Source organism: Urocitellus parryii, chromosome Y, assembly GCF_045843805.1.
Source record: "Urocitellus parryii isolate mUroPar1 chromosome Y, mUroPar1.hap1, whole genome shotgun sequence".
Taxonomy (NCBI): Eukaryota; Metazoa; Chordata; class Mammalia; order Rodentia; family Sciuridae; genus Urocitellus; species Urocitellus parryii.
In genome coordinates, this window is record NC_135548.1 from 21,902,604 (window position 1) to 21,919,766 (window position 17,163).

At 38.4% G+C, this 17,163-nt stretch overlaps 1 protein-coding gene across 1 annotated transcript in view; it reads right to left on the minus strand.

Moving 5' to 3' along the window:
* LOC144250972 (UDP-glucuronic acid decarboxylase 1-like) overlaps positions 1 to 13,021 on the minus strand; it is a 34,892-nt gene extending 21,871 nt beyond the window's left edge. Inside the window, exons 1-4 of the mRNA XM_077794124.1 lie at positions 13,008 to 13,021; positions 11,315 to 11,363; positions 10,188 to 10,231; positions 4,268 to 4,328 (exon numbers count right to left, since the gene is read on the minus strand). Of these exons, the coding sequence (XP_077650250.1) occupies positions 4,268 to 4,328; positions 10,188 to 10,231; positions 11,315 to 11,363; positions 13,008 to 13,012 (159 nt within the window). The 5' untranslated portion in view covers positions 13,013 to 13,021. The remainder of the gene's footprint in view (positions 1 to 4,267; positions 4,329 to 10,187; positions 10,232 to 11,314; positions 11,364 to 13,007) is intronic.
* Between the last annotated feature and the right edge of the window lie 4,142 nt (positions 13,022 to 17,163).

Below are 17,163 nucleotides of genomic sequence, written 5' to 3' on the forward strand. Positions count from 1 at the left end.
GTACACAAGTAAAGAACAATCAAAACCAAGCCTTCACACACGCATCAATCAATCAATCAATCAATAAAAGCATGAGGGGAATACTTCCCAATCTATCTTATGAGACCAGTATTACTTTATTAAAAAGAAAGAAGTCACAGACCAATATTCCTTTTGAATATAGATTCACCATAACCAATTGAGATTTATTTCACATATGCAATATTGGTTGTAAACTGAGCAAATTAGGAGGTAACTTCCTCAACCTGACAAAGGGCATCCACAAAAAAGCCACACCTAACATGATATTTAACTGTGAAAGACTGAAAGGTTTCCCACCCTTCAGGATCAGAAACAAGGCAAGAACATCTGTTGTTTCCACATACAGTCAACATTGTACTAGAAGTTCTGGACAAAGCAATTAGGCAAGGAAATGAAATAAAAGATATTCATGTTGAAAAGGCAGAAGTTAAACTGAGGCAGGAATGTGGGGATTAAAACCAAGTCTCAAAGAGACCCATAAATCCCACTGGAATAAAGAAGCACCCATCAGCATATAAGAAACACTGATGAAAACATGCCAAGCAGCCCTCTCCCTTCCACAGAACAGCACAACTGAGGCAACTGAGGCGAAGCTATGTAACCAATTTCACCTCTAGTTTAGCCTCTGGCCACCATCCCTCTATGAATATTAAAACCTCAGACCAACGCAATGCCAGACAGTCTGCACCCTCTCTCTTGCCCTCCCAGGGTGTGATCCTTGTTTTCCTAAATAATTCTCTGCTTGTGCTCCCACCTTGTGTATCCTCAAGTCTTTTCTGTGACATTTGTCAAGAACCCTACTAATTCTGAGGTCCTTCTCTTTGGAACATTCTCCAGTGGTAAATCTACTTATAATTGCAGGTAACATTATCTTGCATTTAGAAAACTTGAAGAAATCCAATTAAAATTACTAAAGCCAACCAATGAATCCAACAAGATTGCAGGATCCAGCAAAATAATCAACTGGTCTCAATATACTTTCCACATACAATAAAGCTAATAAAACAATTCCATCTAAAATAGCAACAAAAACAATCAAACACCTTGAATTTAACAAAAGGAGTATAGAACTTGTACTCGAAAATTTAAAAAATAATAAAATGTTGAAAGAAAGGAGACCTGAAACAATGGAAAGATTTACAAAGTTTATGGGGCTGGGGTTGTGGCTCAGTGGTAGAGCACTCACCTCGCACGTGCGGGACCCTGGGTTTGATCCTCAGTACCACATACAAATAAATAAGTGAAATAAAGGTATGGTGTCTAACTACAAAAATAAAAATTAAAAAAAAAAGAATTACAATGCTTACTATTAAGATGGCAATATAGTCCATAATGATCTGTAGGTTCAGTAGTTTTTAAAAAAATTCTTGGATGACTTGTCTAGAGGAATTTACAAGCCAATCCTGAAATCATAAGGAATTGCAAGGAATCCCATTATGGTTTGGATATAGGATATTCCCCAAAAGCTCCTGTGTGAATGCAAAAATGTTGAGGTAAAATGACTGGATCGTGGGAGCTGTAACCTAATTAGTGCCTCCGAGTTTGAATGGATTAACTGGGTGGAAATTGTAGGCAGGTGGTCTGTAGCTGGGGCAGGTGGGTTCCTGGGGGCACACCATGGAAGAGTTCATCTTCTACAGACCCTTCCTTTTTCTTTTTCTCCTTCCTGGCCTCATGAATGGAACAGTGCTCCTCCACCTCACCCTTCTGCCATGATGTTCTGCCTCACCATGGGCCCAGAGCAATGGAACTGGCTGATAATGGACTGAATCTCTGAAACTGTGAGCCAAAATATTGTCTTCCTCCTCTAAGTTGTTCTTGTCAGGCATTTTGGTCATAGCTATGAAAATATGACTAATACAGATCCAAAATAGCCAAACCTATCTTGGAAAAAGAATGAAGTTAAAGGAATCACACTTTATGACTTCAAAACTTACTGTAAACTTATGGTAATCAAGATGATGTGATACTGGCAAAGGACAGCCAAGTAAATCTATGGAGATGAGCCTCTAGAAAGAAATACTTACATTTATGATCAACTATTTTCAACAAGGGTGCCAGGATAATCTGATGGGCAGTTATGAATCTTTTCAACATACTATGTTAGGCAACTGGGCAGCGAGATGCAAAAGAATGAAGGAACCTCACGTAACTCCATATTCAGAAATTAACTCAAAACAGGATATAAACCTAAATTTAAGAACTAAATCTATAAAACTTTTAGTAGAAGACATAGTAAAGTTTTATGACTTTAGGGTAAGCAATGACTTAAATATAACACCAAAGTACAAGGAACAAAAGAAAAATGGACTTGGTTGACATTAAAAACTTTGGTGCTTTAAACAACACTATCAAGAAAGTGAAGACAGCTCATGGAGTGGGAGAAAATTTGTGTATTAAATACCTGATAAAAAATCTATATCTGGATTATCTAATGCACTCTTATAAGTCAATAATAGAAAGGAAAATAATCCAATATAAAAGTACTGAAAGGGACTGGGATTGTGGCTAATTGATAGAGAGCTCGCCTAGCACGGGTGGGACCCAGGTTCAATCCTCAGCACCACATAAAAATAAAGGCATTGTGTTGTGTCTATCTACACCTAAAAAATATAAAAAAAATAAATAAAAGTATCTGAAAATAAATTTCTCCAAAGATAAGAAATGGTCAATGAGCACATGATAAGAAGCCAGAATCAGCCGGGCGCAGTGTCGCACATCTGTAATCCCAGTGGCTCAGGAGGCTGAGGCAGGAGGATCAAGAATTCAAAGCCAGGCTCAGCATTGGCCAGAAGCTAAACAACTCAGTGAGACCCTGGCTCTAAAAAATATATATATATATAATAGGGCTGGGGATCTGGCTCAGTGGTTAAATGTCCCTGAGTTCAATCTCCAGTACATGCCCCCCCCAAAAAAAAAATGCAAATCCAAACCACAAACAGAAATCACTTCACACCTACAATCAAAAAAACCAGACAACAATGTGGAAAAACCAGAATATCACACATTCTTGGTGGAAATGTGAAATGGTGCAGCTGTTTTGACAGTCTGGCAGTTTCTCAAAAGGTTAAACATAGAATCATCATTTGACTTATAATATGTACGTATAAATAACATGTTTTATTCACATAAAATACTGAGACAAGCTACAATATGAATAAAGCATGACAACATTATGCTAAGTGAGAGACACCAGTCACAAAAGGATAAATATGACATTATTTCATCTATAATGAATCCAGGGTTTCTGAGGGTTCTAAGTTGGATACATGAAGGTTGCACAACTCTGGGATTATATGAAAAATCATGGAATTGTACACTTTAAAAAGCAAGTTATATGTTAATAAAGCGTTAGTTAAAAAAGTGTAAAGGCATAATGTCTTCAGTTTTCTATAGGATAGTAAAATAGGGCTTCTTTACTGGTGAAATTTGTATTGATGTCTGTTTGTTTGTTTATTTATTTATTTTTATGTGGCGCTGAGGATTAAGCCCATGCCTCACACATGCGAGGCAGGTGTTCTACCACTGAGCTATAGCCCCAGCCCTGTTTGGATGTTTAACAAGAAGACTATTAGCCAAGGAAGCCATCACCGTATTTACCAAAGTGGTCTTTGAGCCAGAAAAAGTTGAAAATGTCCGGAAGTTTCACACTTCCTCAAAAAGCTAAACATAGGATTACGTGATTCAGTAGTTCTACTCTTAAGTATACCCTAAAACTAAAAACCTACACACACACAGATGTTTTGTTGTAGCATTGTTCATAACACCCTTCAAGCAGAAACAACTCACAATGTCCAACAATTGAGAAATGGATAAACAAATGAGGTCCATCCACAAAATGGAATATTCTTCAGCCATAAAAAGGAACTAAGTACTGCTTCATAAAACAGTATGGATGAGCCTGAAAACCATTATTATCAGTGAAAGAAACTAGTCACAAAAGACCACATATGTTATCACTTCATTTGTATGAAATGTTCATAAAAGGAAAATCCACAGAGACTAAGTACTTTTAGACGCCAGGAGCTGGGAGAGAGGTGAGAAAAAGTAAGTGCTCACAGGTACAGAGTTTCTTTTTGGAGTGATGAACATACTGTGGAATTTTATGTGGTGCTGTTGCAGCTATCCAATCCACAAACCACTGAACTGGTACTTGAGAAGGTTGGATTTTGTGGCATATGAATTATCTCTCCATTAAAAAAAAGTGTCTTAATATTACAAATATTAATCAGATGTGCAAACTTACCAAAATTCTTTTTCGATCCTTTTCTGATAAGAACTTTACTGGTGGGTATTTCTGGGTAAAGCTGTATAATATGAAGAGATTAAAAAAAGAAAAGTCAAATATCTCCTGCATTTTCTCCATTGACAATCAGAACAAACACCAGATTCTCAAGTTCTTGCAATTTGCTCCTACTCTCTTCACCACCTGAGGCCCTAGCTAGCTTCAGTTAAAGAAACATCTCACCTGATCCAGTTTAGAATCGAGCTAAAGACACAACATAAGTTTCCATCCCTGGGAGGTGAAAACTAAGAAGCTGCAAGCAGCCATGAAAGAAGAGGCAGCCGTACCTCTACCAGACCTGTAAAAACACAAAATGTGGGATCAAGAGGCATCTGGGGGAAGTCCGCCGGAGTCTAGATGGAGGGTGGCTGCTGCATGAGGTCAGGCCCCAGGCAGGAGGTTGCCAAACAAGCTGAAAACAGGAGATATTAACCAAACTGGCTTCCGTTACAAGCAGTCTTAACTTCTCGCAGCCCCTTTCTGTCATCAACACTTCTTGGGGACAGGGTCCTTCTGCCTTAGTTCTGGGACCACACTGCAGGACTTGAAGGAGCTAGACAGATGACTGTTCCTCTGTTTCTCATGTGGGGCTAGCAACGTAAAGCTCTGGTGGTCCAGGGTACCCTCATACCAGCTGCACTCTCCCTCATCTTCACTAAGCAACAGCACCCTGGCATCCCACACTTAGTGGCATGGCATCAAGGAAAAGCACTCTTTCCCACAGCAGCATTGTGCCTGGCTGTAGCTCTCAGACTGCTGGAATCCATAATGTGCTCCGCCTCAGGCCTGGGTATTTACCTGCCGTGACAGTTTACCTCCCCCACCACCTGGTGATGGGGACAGAACCTGGGCCAGAACCTGCTAGGCAAGAAATCCACCAGGAGCTATCCTCCAGCTCAGAGGTTCATTCTCTACCTCCCCATGACTTTAGAGTAAGAGCCTGAGCAGAATGAGGTGGAGCTGCGCCCCTGCAAATGAAGCAGAAGGACAGAGAATCCACTCAGTGAGAGCCAGTGGCAGAAGACTGCAGAGAACCTCTCCTCGGGACTGAGGATGCTCAAGCCTCTAAAATAAAGTGGTAAAATCTTTGCATTTTACTTGTGTACATCCTCCCATATTCTTAATTCATCTCTAGGTTACTTACAATGCCTTATACAATGTGAATGCTATGCAGTCATTTCACTTCATTGTTTAGGAAATAACAAAAAGAAGAGTCCGTTCAGGTACACAGTATGGGCACATTTCTCTCTCTCGCTCTCTCCCCTCCCCCTCACTCACATACCCTTCCACCCACCCACACCCATATATATTGGTTTCTTTTTTTTTGGTACTGGAGATTGAACCTAAGGGTGTTTTTATTTTTAATTTTTATTTATTTTATTTTATTTTATTTTATTTTATTTTTTTACCATTGAGCACATCTCCAGCCCTTTTTTATTTTAAGTTTCTAGGGCCTCTCTAAGTTGTTGATGTTGGCTTTTAATCTGTAATCCTCCTGCCTCAGGATCCCAAGTTGCTGTGATTACAGGCATGTGCCATCACACCTGGTTCCCCTGAAATATTTTGGTTCATGGTTGGTTGGTTGAATCTGATGCAGAACCTGAGGAATGGAAGGACAACTACAGCCCCTATTTGAAAGCTTAAAATGAAACAGTATAATACTTATACCAGGAAGAAAATGTGTTTTCTTATAGGAAATGTACTTAAATAAAAGTGAAGCAGATGTGAACACTGCACAATACACACATGTACCATCACATAATACCCCATAAATATATACAACATTTATGTTCATTTTTCAAAAATCTGAGGGAGAAGCACAGTTATCCACCATGCAGTCAGTTAGTGTATGTAGGATGGACTAAAATATATTACCAACACTGTGTGCTGAAACCTGTAATTTAATAAACAAAAAATAGTTTGGGTCTCCTGCTTTGGTTTTCTTCAGTATGCAGCAACTGTGTTCCAGAGCTTGAACACAGTACCAAGTCATTCAACTCTTAAAGACCATTTTATACCCTCGTTTCTTCCTTGGAGAAATCCCACACAAGAAGCAGTGACAGGATGGGAGAGCCATCAGGGTCCTCCCCTGTATGTTTGCCTTCTTGTAGGCGAGATGATCAGGGTGCAGCTGCTGGGTGCCCATGGCTGGGCCACTCTCTCAGCCAGTAGCTCAGCACTCCCCAGCATCTGCTGCACTCAGTGCTGGACAGTGGGCAGCAGAGGGGCAGAGCCTGAATCGGGGCAGCGGGTAGAATCTCACCCAGTGTATTGGCTCATCTTTTAATTTAGAACCTTAGTGGAACACTGGTTCCATGCTAGGCATGGGGATACGGCAGTAAATACGGGAACAGGTCGGTCCCTAACCATACAAGGTCTGCATCCTTGAGTGTGGGAGACCAGACGGCAAGAAGAGGCAGAAGTATGAAGCAAATGATGGGTCTTCTCTTACACCTGCCCAAATTAATCCTTTCATAATGGTTTTAGGCCATTTCAGATCATAAGTGCTTTGTGTTATTTTCAGATCTTACTGCTTCCTGGACAGCCTGCAAGAAGTACTCCTGCTTGGAATTTCAGTTAACATTACTAGCTACCTATTCAAAGAACATTTAAAAAGACAGAGATGAAATTAAACAAACAGCATGTGCAGGCATATCTGCAGGTTTAGCATTCATGAATTCAATTATGGATCAAAAAATATTTTACAAGTGTATCTACTGAACATGTATAGGCTTATTTTTTTTTTGTCATTAGTCCTTAAACAATACAGTATAACAACTATTTACATGCCACTGACACTAAATAGGCATTATAAGTTATCTAGAGAGGGTTTAAAGTATAAACGAGGGCATTTTGTAAGTTCTATGCAAATACTGCACCATTTTATGTAAGGCATCTGTGATTTTTAATATCCACAGGGAGGCCCTGGAACTAATCCGCTATGGACACCAAGGGACAAATGTATAATCAAAGCTTTAAGCGGGAATGTGATAAGGAACATATATAATCCACTTACTCAGGCTTCTGCAATGGCACTGTCCTCCTATCTCTCTCTATAAATATAACCTTCAACCTTGAAAAATATCCTTACTTCTTAGAGGCCACTCTGCTCAAAGTGACAAGCGTTTCAAGAAAACATTTCTAGATATATTCTTTTTCTTTTCTTTTTTTTTTTAAATGAAGTCCCTATTCTTTTTTTTTTCATTTTTTTATTAGTTGCACATGACAATACAATGATCTTGACATAGCATACATTTGAATCAAATGGGTATAATTTCTCATTTTTCTGAGTGTTCATATTCTTTTTGGTACTAGGGATTGAACCCAGGAGTGCTCTTACCATATCACAGCTCTTTTTAATTTTTATTTTGAGATAGGGCCTTGCTAAGTTACTGAGGGTAATGTCAAACTGTGATCCTCCTGCCTCAGCCTCCTAAGTCGCTGGGATTACAGGAGTGCACCTCAGTGCCTGGCTCCAGAAACATTCATGTATTGCCAGTATCGAGGTGGCTGTTTGATTCTTATTGCAGTCAGGAAAAAATAAAACTAGACAGAAATCCATTAATAAGCACAAACCTTTTCAATCATATCTACACTTGGCTTTTCAACTGAAACAAAACCCGGGCTTTTTCTTTTTTATCATTTGACTTGCTCACGAACTTGAAAAACAAAATCGTTTTAGATGAGAAACCAAAAAGCAGATCCAAGAGGCAAATGTTTACTCTCCGTCCCTAATTAGAGACAGTTCTCCCAGTGTGACAAGGATAGGTTACTGGCAAACCCTTAAGATTGAGTTTGGACTTATACTTCTTTTTCCGGTTCAAAGGCACAAAAAGCATCACAAAAATATCAAAAGAAATCATGGACTCTCAGATTTTAAGAGATGTTACCTGTAAGCTATCAATAGCTTATTTTCCTCAAAAATAAATGAATGTTTTTGTCTCAAGAAAAAGACCAGTAGACAGACTTTTTCTTGAACCAAAAAAAAAAAAGAAAAAATTAGTGCAATATTTCTTACATTTTATTTAAAAAAAAAATCTTCAATTAAAATCTCTCAAAGTAGCTAGGCATGGTGGTATGTACCTGTAATCCCAGCAGCTTAGAAGGCTGAGGAAGGAGGATCAAAAGTTTGAGGCTAGCCTCAGCAACTTAGCGAGGCCCTAAACAACTTAGTGTGAATTTGTCTCAAAATTAAAAAATAAATAAATAAAAAGGGCTGGGGATGTAGCTCAGTGGTTCAGCATGCCTGGATTCAATCCCCAGTACTGAAAAAAGAAAATACTTTGAAATTATGCACTTATTGAGGGCAGAATTTCTGGCTCCCATCCAATGAAATTGATACATGCAACAGAATTTCAGCACAAAATTTTGGAAAGGAAAATTTAAAGCCCAAATAATAAATAATTAATTGGGGACTAAGAAATGATGAATTATTTGTTTCATACTTCATTCTGCTTCTGATTCATTCATTCTGCTTTACATTCCTAAGGGAATTTGTTAAAAAAACACCTCTACCTCAGTAAGAGTTGAAAATAGTTTGCCTGACTGCTCAGGATAAGAGGATAAGAAAATGAATGAACACATTTGATGAAAATTCTTGATCCCTACTTCTCTTTGATCACTTAATGGAAACCAAAGAAAAACTACTCTTCACTTCTTCCTTTTTGTTCTGAGCTTGGTATAGGATGCTGACATGAATCACCAACTTATCCCAAGGAAAGAAAAAAATTACATAACTTTAATTAATTTTCCATTTTCCTTTTAAAATTTCTCAACTATCACATAATGCCTTCACATATGTACACCCAAGGAAAAAGCACCAGTGCTTAAGACTATATCAACTGGAAATGCATGTGACGGACAGAGGACACAGGCACAACAGCTTCACACATTCAAGAGGGAAAGCCAGAAGATTAAGGGATGAGAAGGATATTTTGCCAAAATCTAATTCAAATGAAATCTTTGCCATACTATTCAAGCTTTCTCTCCCAGCCACTTCACCTGGACTAAATTCTGCAAATCTCCTGATGTACTCTGGTGGCAAAAGCAGATACATGACTAAACCTGACAAATAACTGACTCCGTGTCCAGTTTCTTAAGTGTGATCACCAGTGCTTTGATTTACACTCTCCAGGTAGCTCTCTTGGGTTGGAACTGTTGGACTAATGAACACATGTCAGAAGCCATCTGACCACCTTGCAGAAATGCAAAGGAGGTGAAAGCTTATTTGGCTTCAAAATGTCATAAATCTACAGAATCCAGGAATTCACAGGGTTAGAGCAAGGACTTCAGCACACCCAGATCCTTTCTTCTTCTCATGTGCTGACTGCTGGAATATCACACTCAAATGGAAGCAAAACCAAAAAAGCTTTATGTTGTAATTTAGTTAAGTTGCTGTAGTTTATGCAAAGCAAAGTGATTTTAGGATTTTTAGCTTAGCATTTGTGGTTGCACTTCAGCAAGACCTCTGGAAAAATAAATTTAAAATGAATTAAATAGATATAAATCTTCCTTAATGGAGAGTATCTAGTGCTTTCATTAGAAAAGGTCCTTAAAGACAAAAGGTGGAAAAAATAGTTTAAAAACTGCATTTAATTTTTTTTGTGTGTATGTGGTGCTGGGGATCAAACCCAGGGCATTGTAATGCAAGGCAAGCACTCTACCAAATAAGCTGTATACCTAGGCCTGCATTTAGATTTTAAAGTAAAAACTTATGTTCTTATGGAAACGGATTTGTCTTGAGGATGCCTAACATCTTTCTTATTATAAAAGTTTCATATATAAGTTCAACTGAGAAAAACTTGTATTTGATATTGACCTTTCCTGTCATGTAACTAAGATACAAGCATTTTCCTCAAGTCAAAACAAAAAGTGCTCTTACCTTTTCTCCAAATCTCTGATTTTCTCTCTGAGTGGTTCAACAATCTAGAAAAATCAACCAAAATCAGATTTAAAACAAAAGCAGTCTTCCACTATTCTCACTCCATTCTGATGATTCATACAAGCATGAAATAGTGCAAAATAGATTTTAATTCCATCTACAAATTCACTTCCAGTTTGAAATTAAAATAAACCACTCGAGTCACAATGCTAGAATCAAGCACATAAACTCTATGTTGGCACTGACTCCATAGGTCTTCATCTGAGCAAATCGACCTCTTTATTCACCCACCTCACTAGGAAGAATGTGAAAGGTGTTTCAGGTTCATAAAAAGGAGCAGATCAACACTTTCCATCTTTTCAGGGACCAAAGAATCCCCCACGTGTGGCCCCCACAATCCTAACATTTTGTTTTTGTGATTATATTTGTGTTATCAGCTCTTGCAAATAAATTGCAGACTGCGAGTCAAACCACATTCGTGTGTGTCACCATCCACCAGGAGCTCAGGCAAAAAGAGAGCATTCCAAGGGCTTCCCTGGGACATTGGCATCTGGCTTCAAATCCAAAGTGGATAACTCTCAGCCCCTTCCACAGCCCATGCGGTAATAGTCTAGCTGTATCTCTATTTACTTATCTGTTATAGGCAATTGTCTTAAACTAGAAAGTATATGATCGAGTAGAGGTGCTTGCCTTCAGCTAGGTGGGTGTGTGATCACCAATCTGTGCATATGGATGCTGTTTTTATTTCTCAAGTCCTTGCATTTGGTTTGGGGTAGCTTTCCTCTGAGCATCTGCTCAGGGACTGGGTGTTGTTGGCATCTGCCTCCACCTCTCACAGGTTATCACTTCCCTTCCTCTAAGAAAGGGTCATCTGAAGCCACATAAAAGTCTTAAATGTATTTTTCCTTCAGGGCAAAATTTGTTTTAATATGCCAGACCTTTATAAAAATGGGCAAATGGTGACAGAGACATTGTATCTTAAAGAAGTGAATGATTGTTTGAGAGATAATTTCAAAATCACTGAATGACATAAAGCTGCCAAAATAAAGAGCTCAGAATAAGCAAAGGAAGTGAAACTGACAAATATATATAGTTAAGACAAAAGAAAATATGGAAAAGAAACCAACCTCTTCAATCTTGCTTTCAATTTTTAATTCGCCATTTTCCTGGATAGACCTGTTGAGCAGAAAGTTACAACACTGAAATCAGTTGAAAGAACTTGTGACTTCAAGATTTGTTTCTGCACAAATTGCCACAACAAACCCAAGGCTGCAGCCCTATCCTCCCTGACACAGTGATCTGTGCCGACTCCCTCCGACAGGGGGCGTGCCAGGGGAAAGTAGGACACAAGGAGGAGGAAATCTTAAGTACATATGCAAACATTCTCAGTTTTAACCAACTGGTTGTTTGTATCAAACCAAACTAATTTCATCTTTGCATTACAACATGGGATTTTAAATTAGAAGCAGGAAGCCATGTCTATAAGAGTATATGCTTCTCTGCAGGGCTTTCTCAGGGATTTAACACAAAATGGAGTTTCTCCAAGTAAAAACAAAGCTCCTTTAAATGGGATCTGAGCACCCCACCTAGCCACTTTGTCAGGAAACACACAACACAGCGGTAGGAATCAGACCAACATGGCCCCACCCACCTTGAAAAACCAACATCACATGAAAAGCCTGCTGGGGGCCCAGTAACCTTCTACCCTTGTGTCCTTGTGCAGCAGGACTGAACTTCTCGTGCCAGCTTCACCAACACAAACGTGTCATTCTTACATTTCTTAACACCATGGAATAACAAAGTGAAGCAATTTTTCTTTAAATGGAAATCTGTATTAATGGTGCCAAATTTGCTTCACAGTGAATACTCATTACTTTTTTGCTGACTTTTTAAAAAGGGCTATTTTTTAATTTTGTAGAGATAATTAACATAAGGATTTTGCAAGTGTCCCTCCTGCCCTGTTAACTGGCACAAATAATGCATACTCAAGTCAGAGGGTTCCTCAAGCCTAACCCTGAGATTGACAGGTGGTCTCAGCATCCACATCTGGTGTGAGCTAAACATCCCTAATCTGAAGATTTAAAAGCATAAAATCCAAAATACTCCAAAATCTAAAATTAATTGAGAGCTGACAAGATAACATAACACAAGTGGGAAATTCTACACCTAACTTCATGTGATAGGTCACACACACACAAATAACAACGAAGATCAGGCTTAAAATTAAAGAATAGTTTTCCATTGCCTTCATCCTATTCTATTGTGTACATATATGTGTGTGAATCTCTCTCTCTCTCTCTCTCTCTCTGTGTGTGTGTGTGTGTGTGTGTGTGTGTGTGTGTGTGTATTCCAAAGAAAAAAATTCAAAATCCAAGTATTCTGGTCCCCAGTATTTTGGATAGGGGTTACACAAGTTGTAGTTTGCTCTGGGACCAAAAGACTATCATTTCCCTGGAACAAATCCTTTCTCAAAGGCTTTGCCCCTGTGTCCATGCTCTTGCCACCCAGAAATACAGTTTATACTTCAGTAGTGCAACAGTTAGGGTCACACCTATATTACCTACAGAAGAAGGGGTAGTGAAGAGGTGAAGAGAGGAGCTGACCATTGTTTACATGGAATTTTCCTGGGTAACATTCAAATCAGCTGTGTTCCTTGAAAATATCCACAGCAGAAAAGAAACAGCCCAAATGTGTAATTAGCAAAATACTCAGTTTCACTAAAATTATTCCACTAACCCATGAAAACAATAGGATGTAGGTAACTACTAAAATGTGTCTATAAAACCCAACCACAATACCCAAGTAATTAAAAACAATTACCTCATATTAACAAAGTTGCCCCAAGCAGCTGTGAGATAGAGAAAAAAAGTCAATATTTAAGTTTGCAACATTCTGGTATTCCAACTAACAAAATTTTAATTTAATTTTTTTTTTTACATGTGCTAGGCAAGCACTCTACCACTGAGCCACAACCCAAGCCCCAAAATTTTAATTTTTAACCACTGAGAATCTGGACTACAGCTCATGCAGACAATAAATGTACACTTTGTTTTCAGAAAAATTAAGTCCTGCAAAATAGAAAAAAACAATCCTATTTATCCCTGCTCCCAGGTTCACAGTTTTGGCATTTAGAGTTCAAAGGTGCATGTGTTTTGAATGACAGTATGTCCTCAACATAGCATTTCTGGAAGAGTCAGTCACAAAAATTAAAGAACTGTATGCCTCAAGGAGAACCCAGCTTTCAATCCAAACTCTCCCTTTAAACATTAAGGAAAACAAACCACAGAAGCTAAATAACGGCCTGCAGTTGAGGCTGACCACCACTAGGTGGCCAACATTTCTCAGCACTTAATCCATCTCATTCAATGACTTCTCTGCAGGTCTCTGCCATTGGCTACAGACACCCCATGTCTTCAGACCCAACAGTGAAACCGGACCTTGGATGATTTTAAAACACAATAGGGGAGTTGGAGCTGTAGCTCAGAGGTAGAGTGCCTGCCTTGCCTGCCTGCCTGCCTCACATGTGAGAGGCCCTGGGTTTGATCCTCAGCACCACATACAAAAATAAGTGAAATAAAGGTGCTGTGCCAACTATAACTTAAAAAAAAAAAAAGATATTGTGTCCATCTAGAACTAACTAACTAACTAAACAAATAAATAAAATTTGAAAAATAAATAAAATATGAAGGAGCATTCTGAATCTGAAAATACAAAACCTGAAATGTCCCCAAATTATAACTTTTTGAGCCCTGATATGACACAAGTGGGAAATTCCATTACCATGAAATATTGTTTTATCCACAAAATCATTAGATACTACATAAAATTACCTTCAGGTTACATGTCTAGGGAATCATGAATTTCATGTTTAGAGTTGGGTCCCATTCCATTATGTATATGCAAATATCCAAAATAACATCCCTCAAAATCCCAAATATGAAACAGTGCTGGTCCTAACTATTTGAAATAAGGGATACTGAACCATACTAGACCATAAGAAATCACCTTAAATTAGTGAGCAGAACATTATTTCATAGACACTCTTTGCCATGAATACATACATGGTCTGTCTTAATACTTTTTAAAAAAAATATTTATTTTTTAGGTGTAGATGGACACAACACAATGCCTTTATTTTTATGTGGTGCTGAGGATCGAACCCGGGTCCTGCCCATGCAAGGCGAGCTCTCTACCGCTGAGCCACAATCCTAGCCCTGTCTTAATACTTTATATGTATTCCAATTTGGTCTCTGACCAGATACTGCATGCCTACAACGTACCTGGTACTCTTAGATGATTCCAGGTGCAGGAGCTGAATAGTGAGCAAATACAGATGCCATAGGGATGGGAAGTTTTTGCATTTGGGAAGGCCTTGAGACTAGTATCTAATGACCCTAGGCACTGTCACATTACCATCTCTGGCACTTAGTATGGGTTAGTAAATGTTTACTGAATAGAATTCAGTGTTCAAAGTCATCCCCAATAAGAAATTCCCATTGTCAAGAGAGGAATGTAATTGATTCCATAAAAGCACATCTTTCTTCAGAGGAGGAACTATTAATAGAAAAGATAGCAATAAATAACTAAACAAGCGGTAAAGAAGAACTGGGAGAAAATTAAAAAGCTATACTAGATTTATTATTCATTAAGAAAGTATTTTTTTTTTTGGATGATGTACTATTTTCAGGAAATAAGTATAGAAGCAGGAAAGTCATCTTCACAAAAATATAAACTTACCCACACAAGAAAAGGAATAAATCCCAAAGTCCCACAACTGGAACCTCCTATACATATTACAGTAGAGTCATTCAAGGCAACCTGAAAGGGTAAGCATATGTGACGATATGGTAACCTGTGTAGGGGAAGGGGCTGATCCCTTTCCACCCCATCACAGGGTCTCAGTCAACACTCTTACAACAGGTTCACAGAGAACAGCAAACCATGCATATTTAACCACAGTTTTATAAGACATAAAAGCCTTCAAAATAGAGACCCAAAGACATAAAGGAAAACGTCTATTTTATGCTTCAGTTGAAGGAAGCAGAAACAACTCTGTGAAGATGTGACTGGACAAAGGGTGTGGCTAACACTGATGATGCCAGGGAGTCCAGCAAGGCCTGTCTGGCCAGATTCTTCTTGGCCCCTCTGTGCGGGATTCCTTCTTCCTGGGAATGCAGCAGGACCCCTTCTGAAATGGAGGTCTGATGACCTACTATTAGACAAGGTAGATCAGAGAATCTCTTAATGGCCAGTTCTGAGACAGAAAAGTCTGGAAAGGTGAGAGGACTATTTTTAGACTCTATGGCTGACTTTGGGGAAAAAGGACTCTAGTTTCTATGGCTTGTCCTGGAGAAGAGGAATTCTGGTTTCTATGACTTGGTTCTGTGGAAGCAAGAGATAGGAGGCCAGAGAGACCTTGGTTTTAAGTATAAAAGCTAAAATTCAAAAATATTGAAAATAGTTATTAGCAAAATCTTGTTAATAGAAATCCAATATAAATAGATGCAAATTGTGACATAACATATAATGTGTGAGAAGGGAGAGGGAATCATGTAGTGTTCATAATCAAATCAACTTAAAGTAAATAGTTGCAACTGCAGAATATTTTACATAAGTCCCAATACTCATACATACAAGCACACACACACACATGCACAGGTACCCATATGCCAGAGAGAAAGTGAGTGAGTGAGTGAGTGAGAGAGAGAGAGAGAGAGAGAGAGAGATATCAAACTCTATCATTAGAAAAGCAAAAGAATAAACACAAAAGAAGACAGATAGAAATACAGGAAAAAGTTAATGAAATGGCAATATAGTGAATCCTTCCCTGTCAATAATTACTTTAAATGTAGTTCAGCAAAAGACATAGGCTGGCTGAATGGATAAAAAAACATAACATCCCACTATATGATGTGTAAAAGAAACTCACTTTAGGGGCTGGGGTTGTGGCTCAGCAGTAGCGTGCTTCCCTAGCAGGGGCAAGGCGCTGGGTTCGATCCTCAGCACCACATAAAAATAAATAAATAAAATAAAGGTATTGTGTCCAACTACAACTAAAAAAAAATTTAAAAAAGAAACTCACTTTAGATTTAAGGACAAACAAGCTAAAAGTAAAGTGAAGTTTTGGAAAAAGTCATCCTATGCAAATGAAAAATTTTTAAAAATCACATGTAGGTATACTTAGATAACATAATTTTATGTCAAATATTGTCTGTAGAGAAAATTGTAAATACATGAACCTCCCATAAAATGTAAAATGTGATTGGAACAAGAATAGTATTTCCAAGGCCTAGACTTTAATTCCAGCTGTAGAAACATTCTGAATTAACAAAATATTCAAACCTGAAAAATTATGATCCCCTTTTTCCCCTTTTCCAACAGTTCTGCATTCCTCACTTTCAGTTACCACCAGCCAATCATACATGAAATTATTAATGTTTGTCTTGTACTTTCAAGAGACAGAGACCACATTTCTATGACTTTTATTATATCATTATAATTGTTCTTTTTTTTGCTATTCCTAAGTTAACTTCTTATCTTGCTCAATTTACAAATTAAACTTTGAATAGGGAAGCATGTTGCTATAGTTTAGAAGTACCTGCAAATGGCCTACATAGATCCTTAGCCCTGGGTGCTGTTAAAAAAAAAAAAATGAGGAAGCTGGTTGCACACCAGAGATCCTAGCAGCTTGGGAGGCTGAGACAGGGGGATCAAGTAATGAGCTAAGCAAATTTAGTGAGACCTGTCTCTAAATAAAATACAAAATAGAGCTGGAGATGTGGCTCAGCAATAGAGTGCCCCTGAGCTCAATCCCTAGAAGAATTACAGAAACTTGTTGCCTTATGGGAAACATTAAGCTCCTGGTGGTATGCTCAGGAAGGGTGTTTTAGATACCTCTTCCAGTGTTCTGACCAAAAGGCCTGACAAAAATAATAAGAGGAAGAAAAATTTATTTGGGTGTTCATTTCAGAGGTCT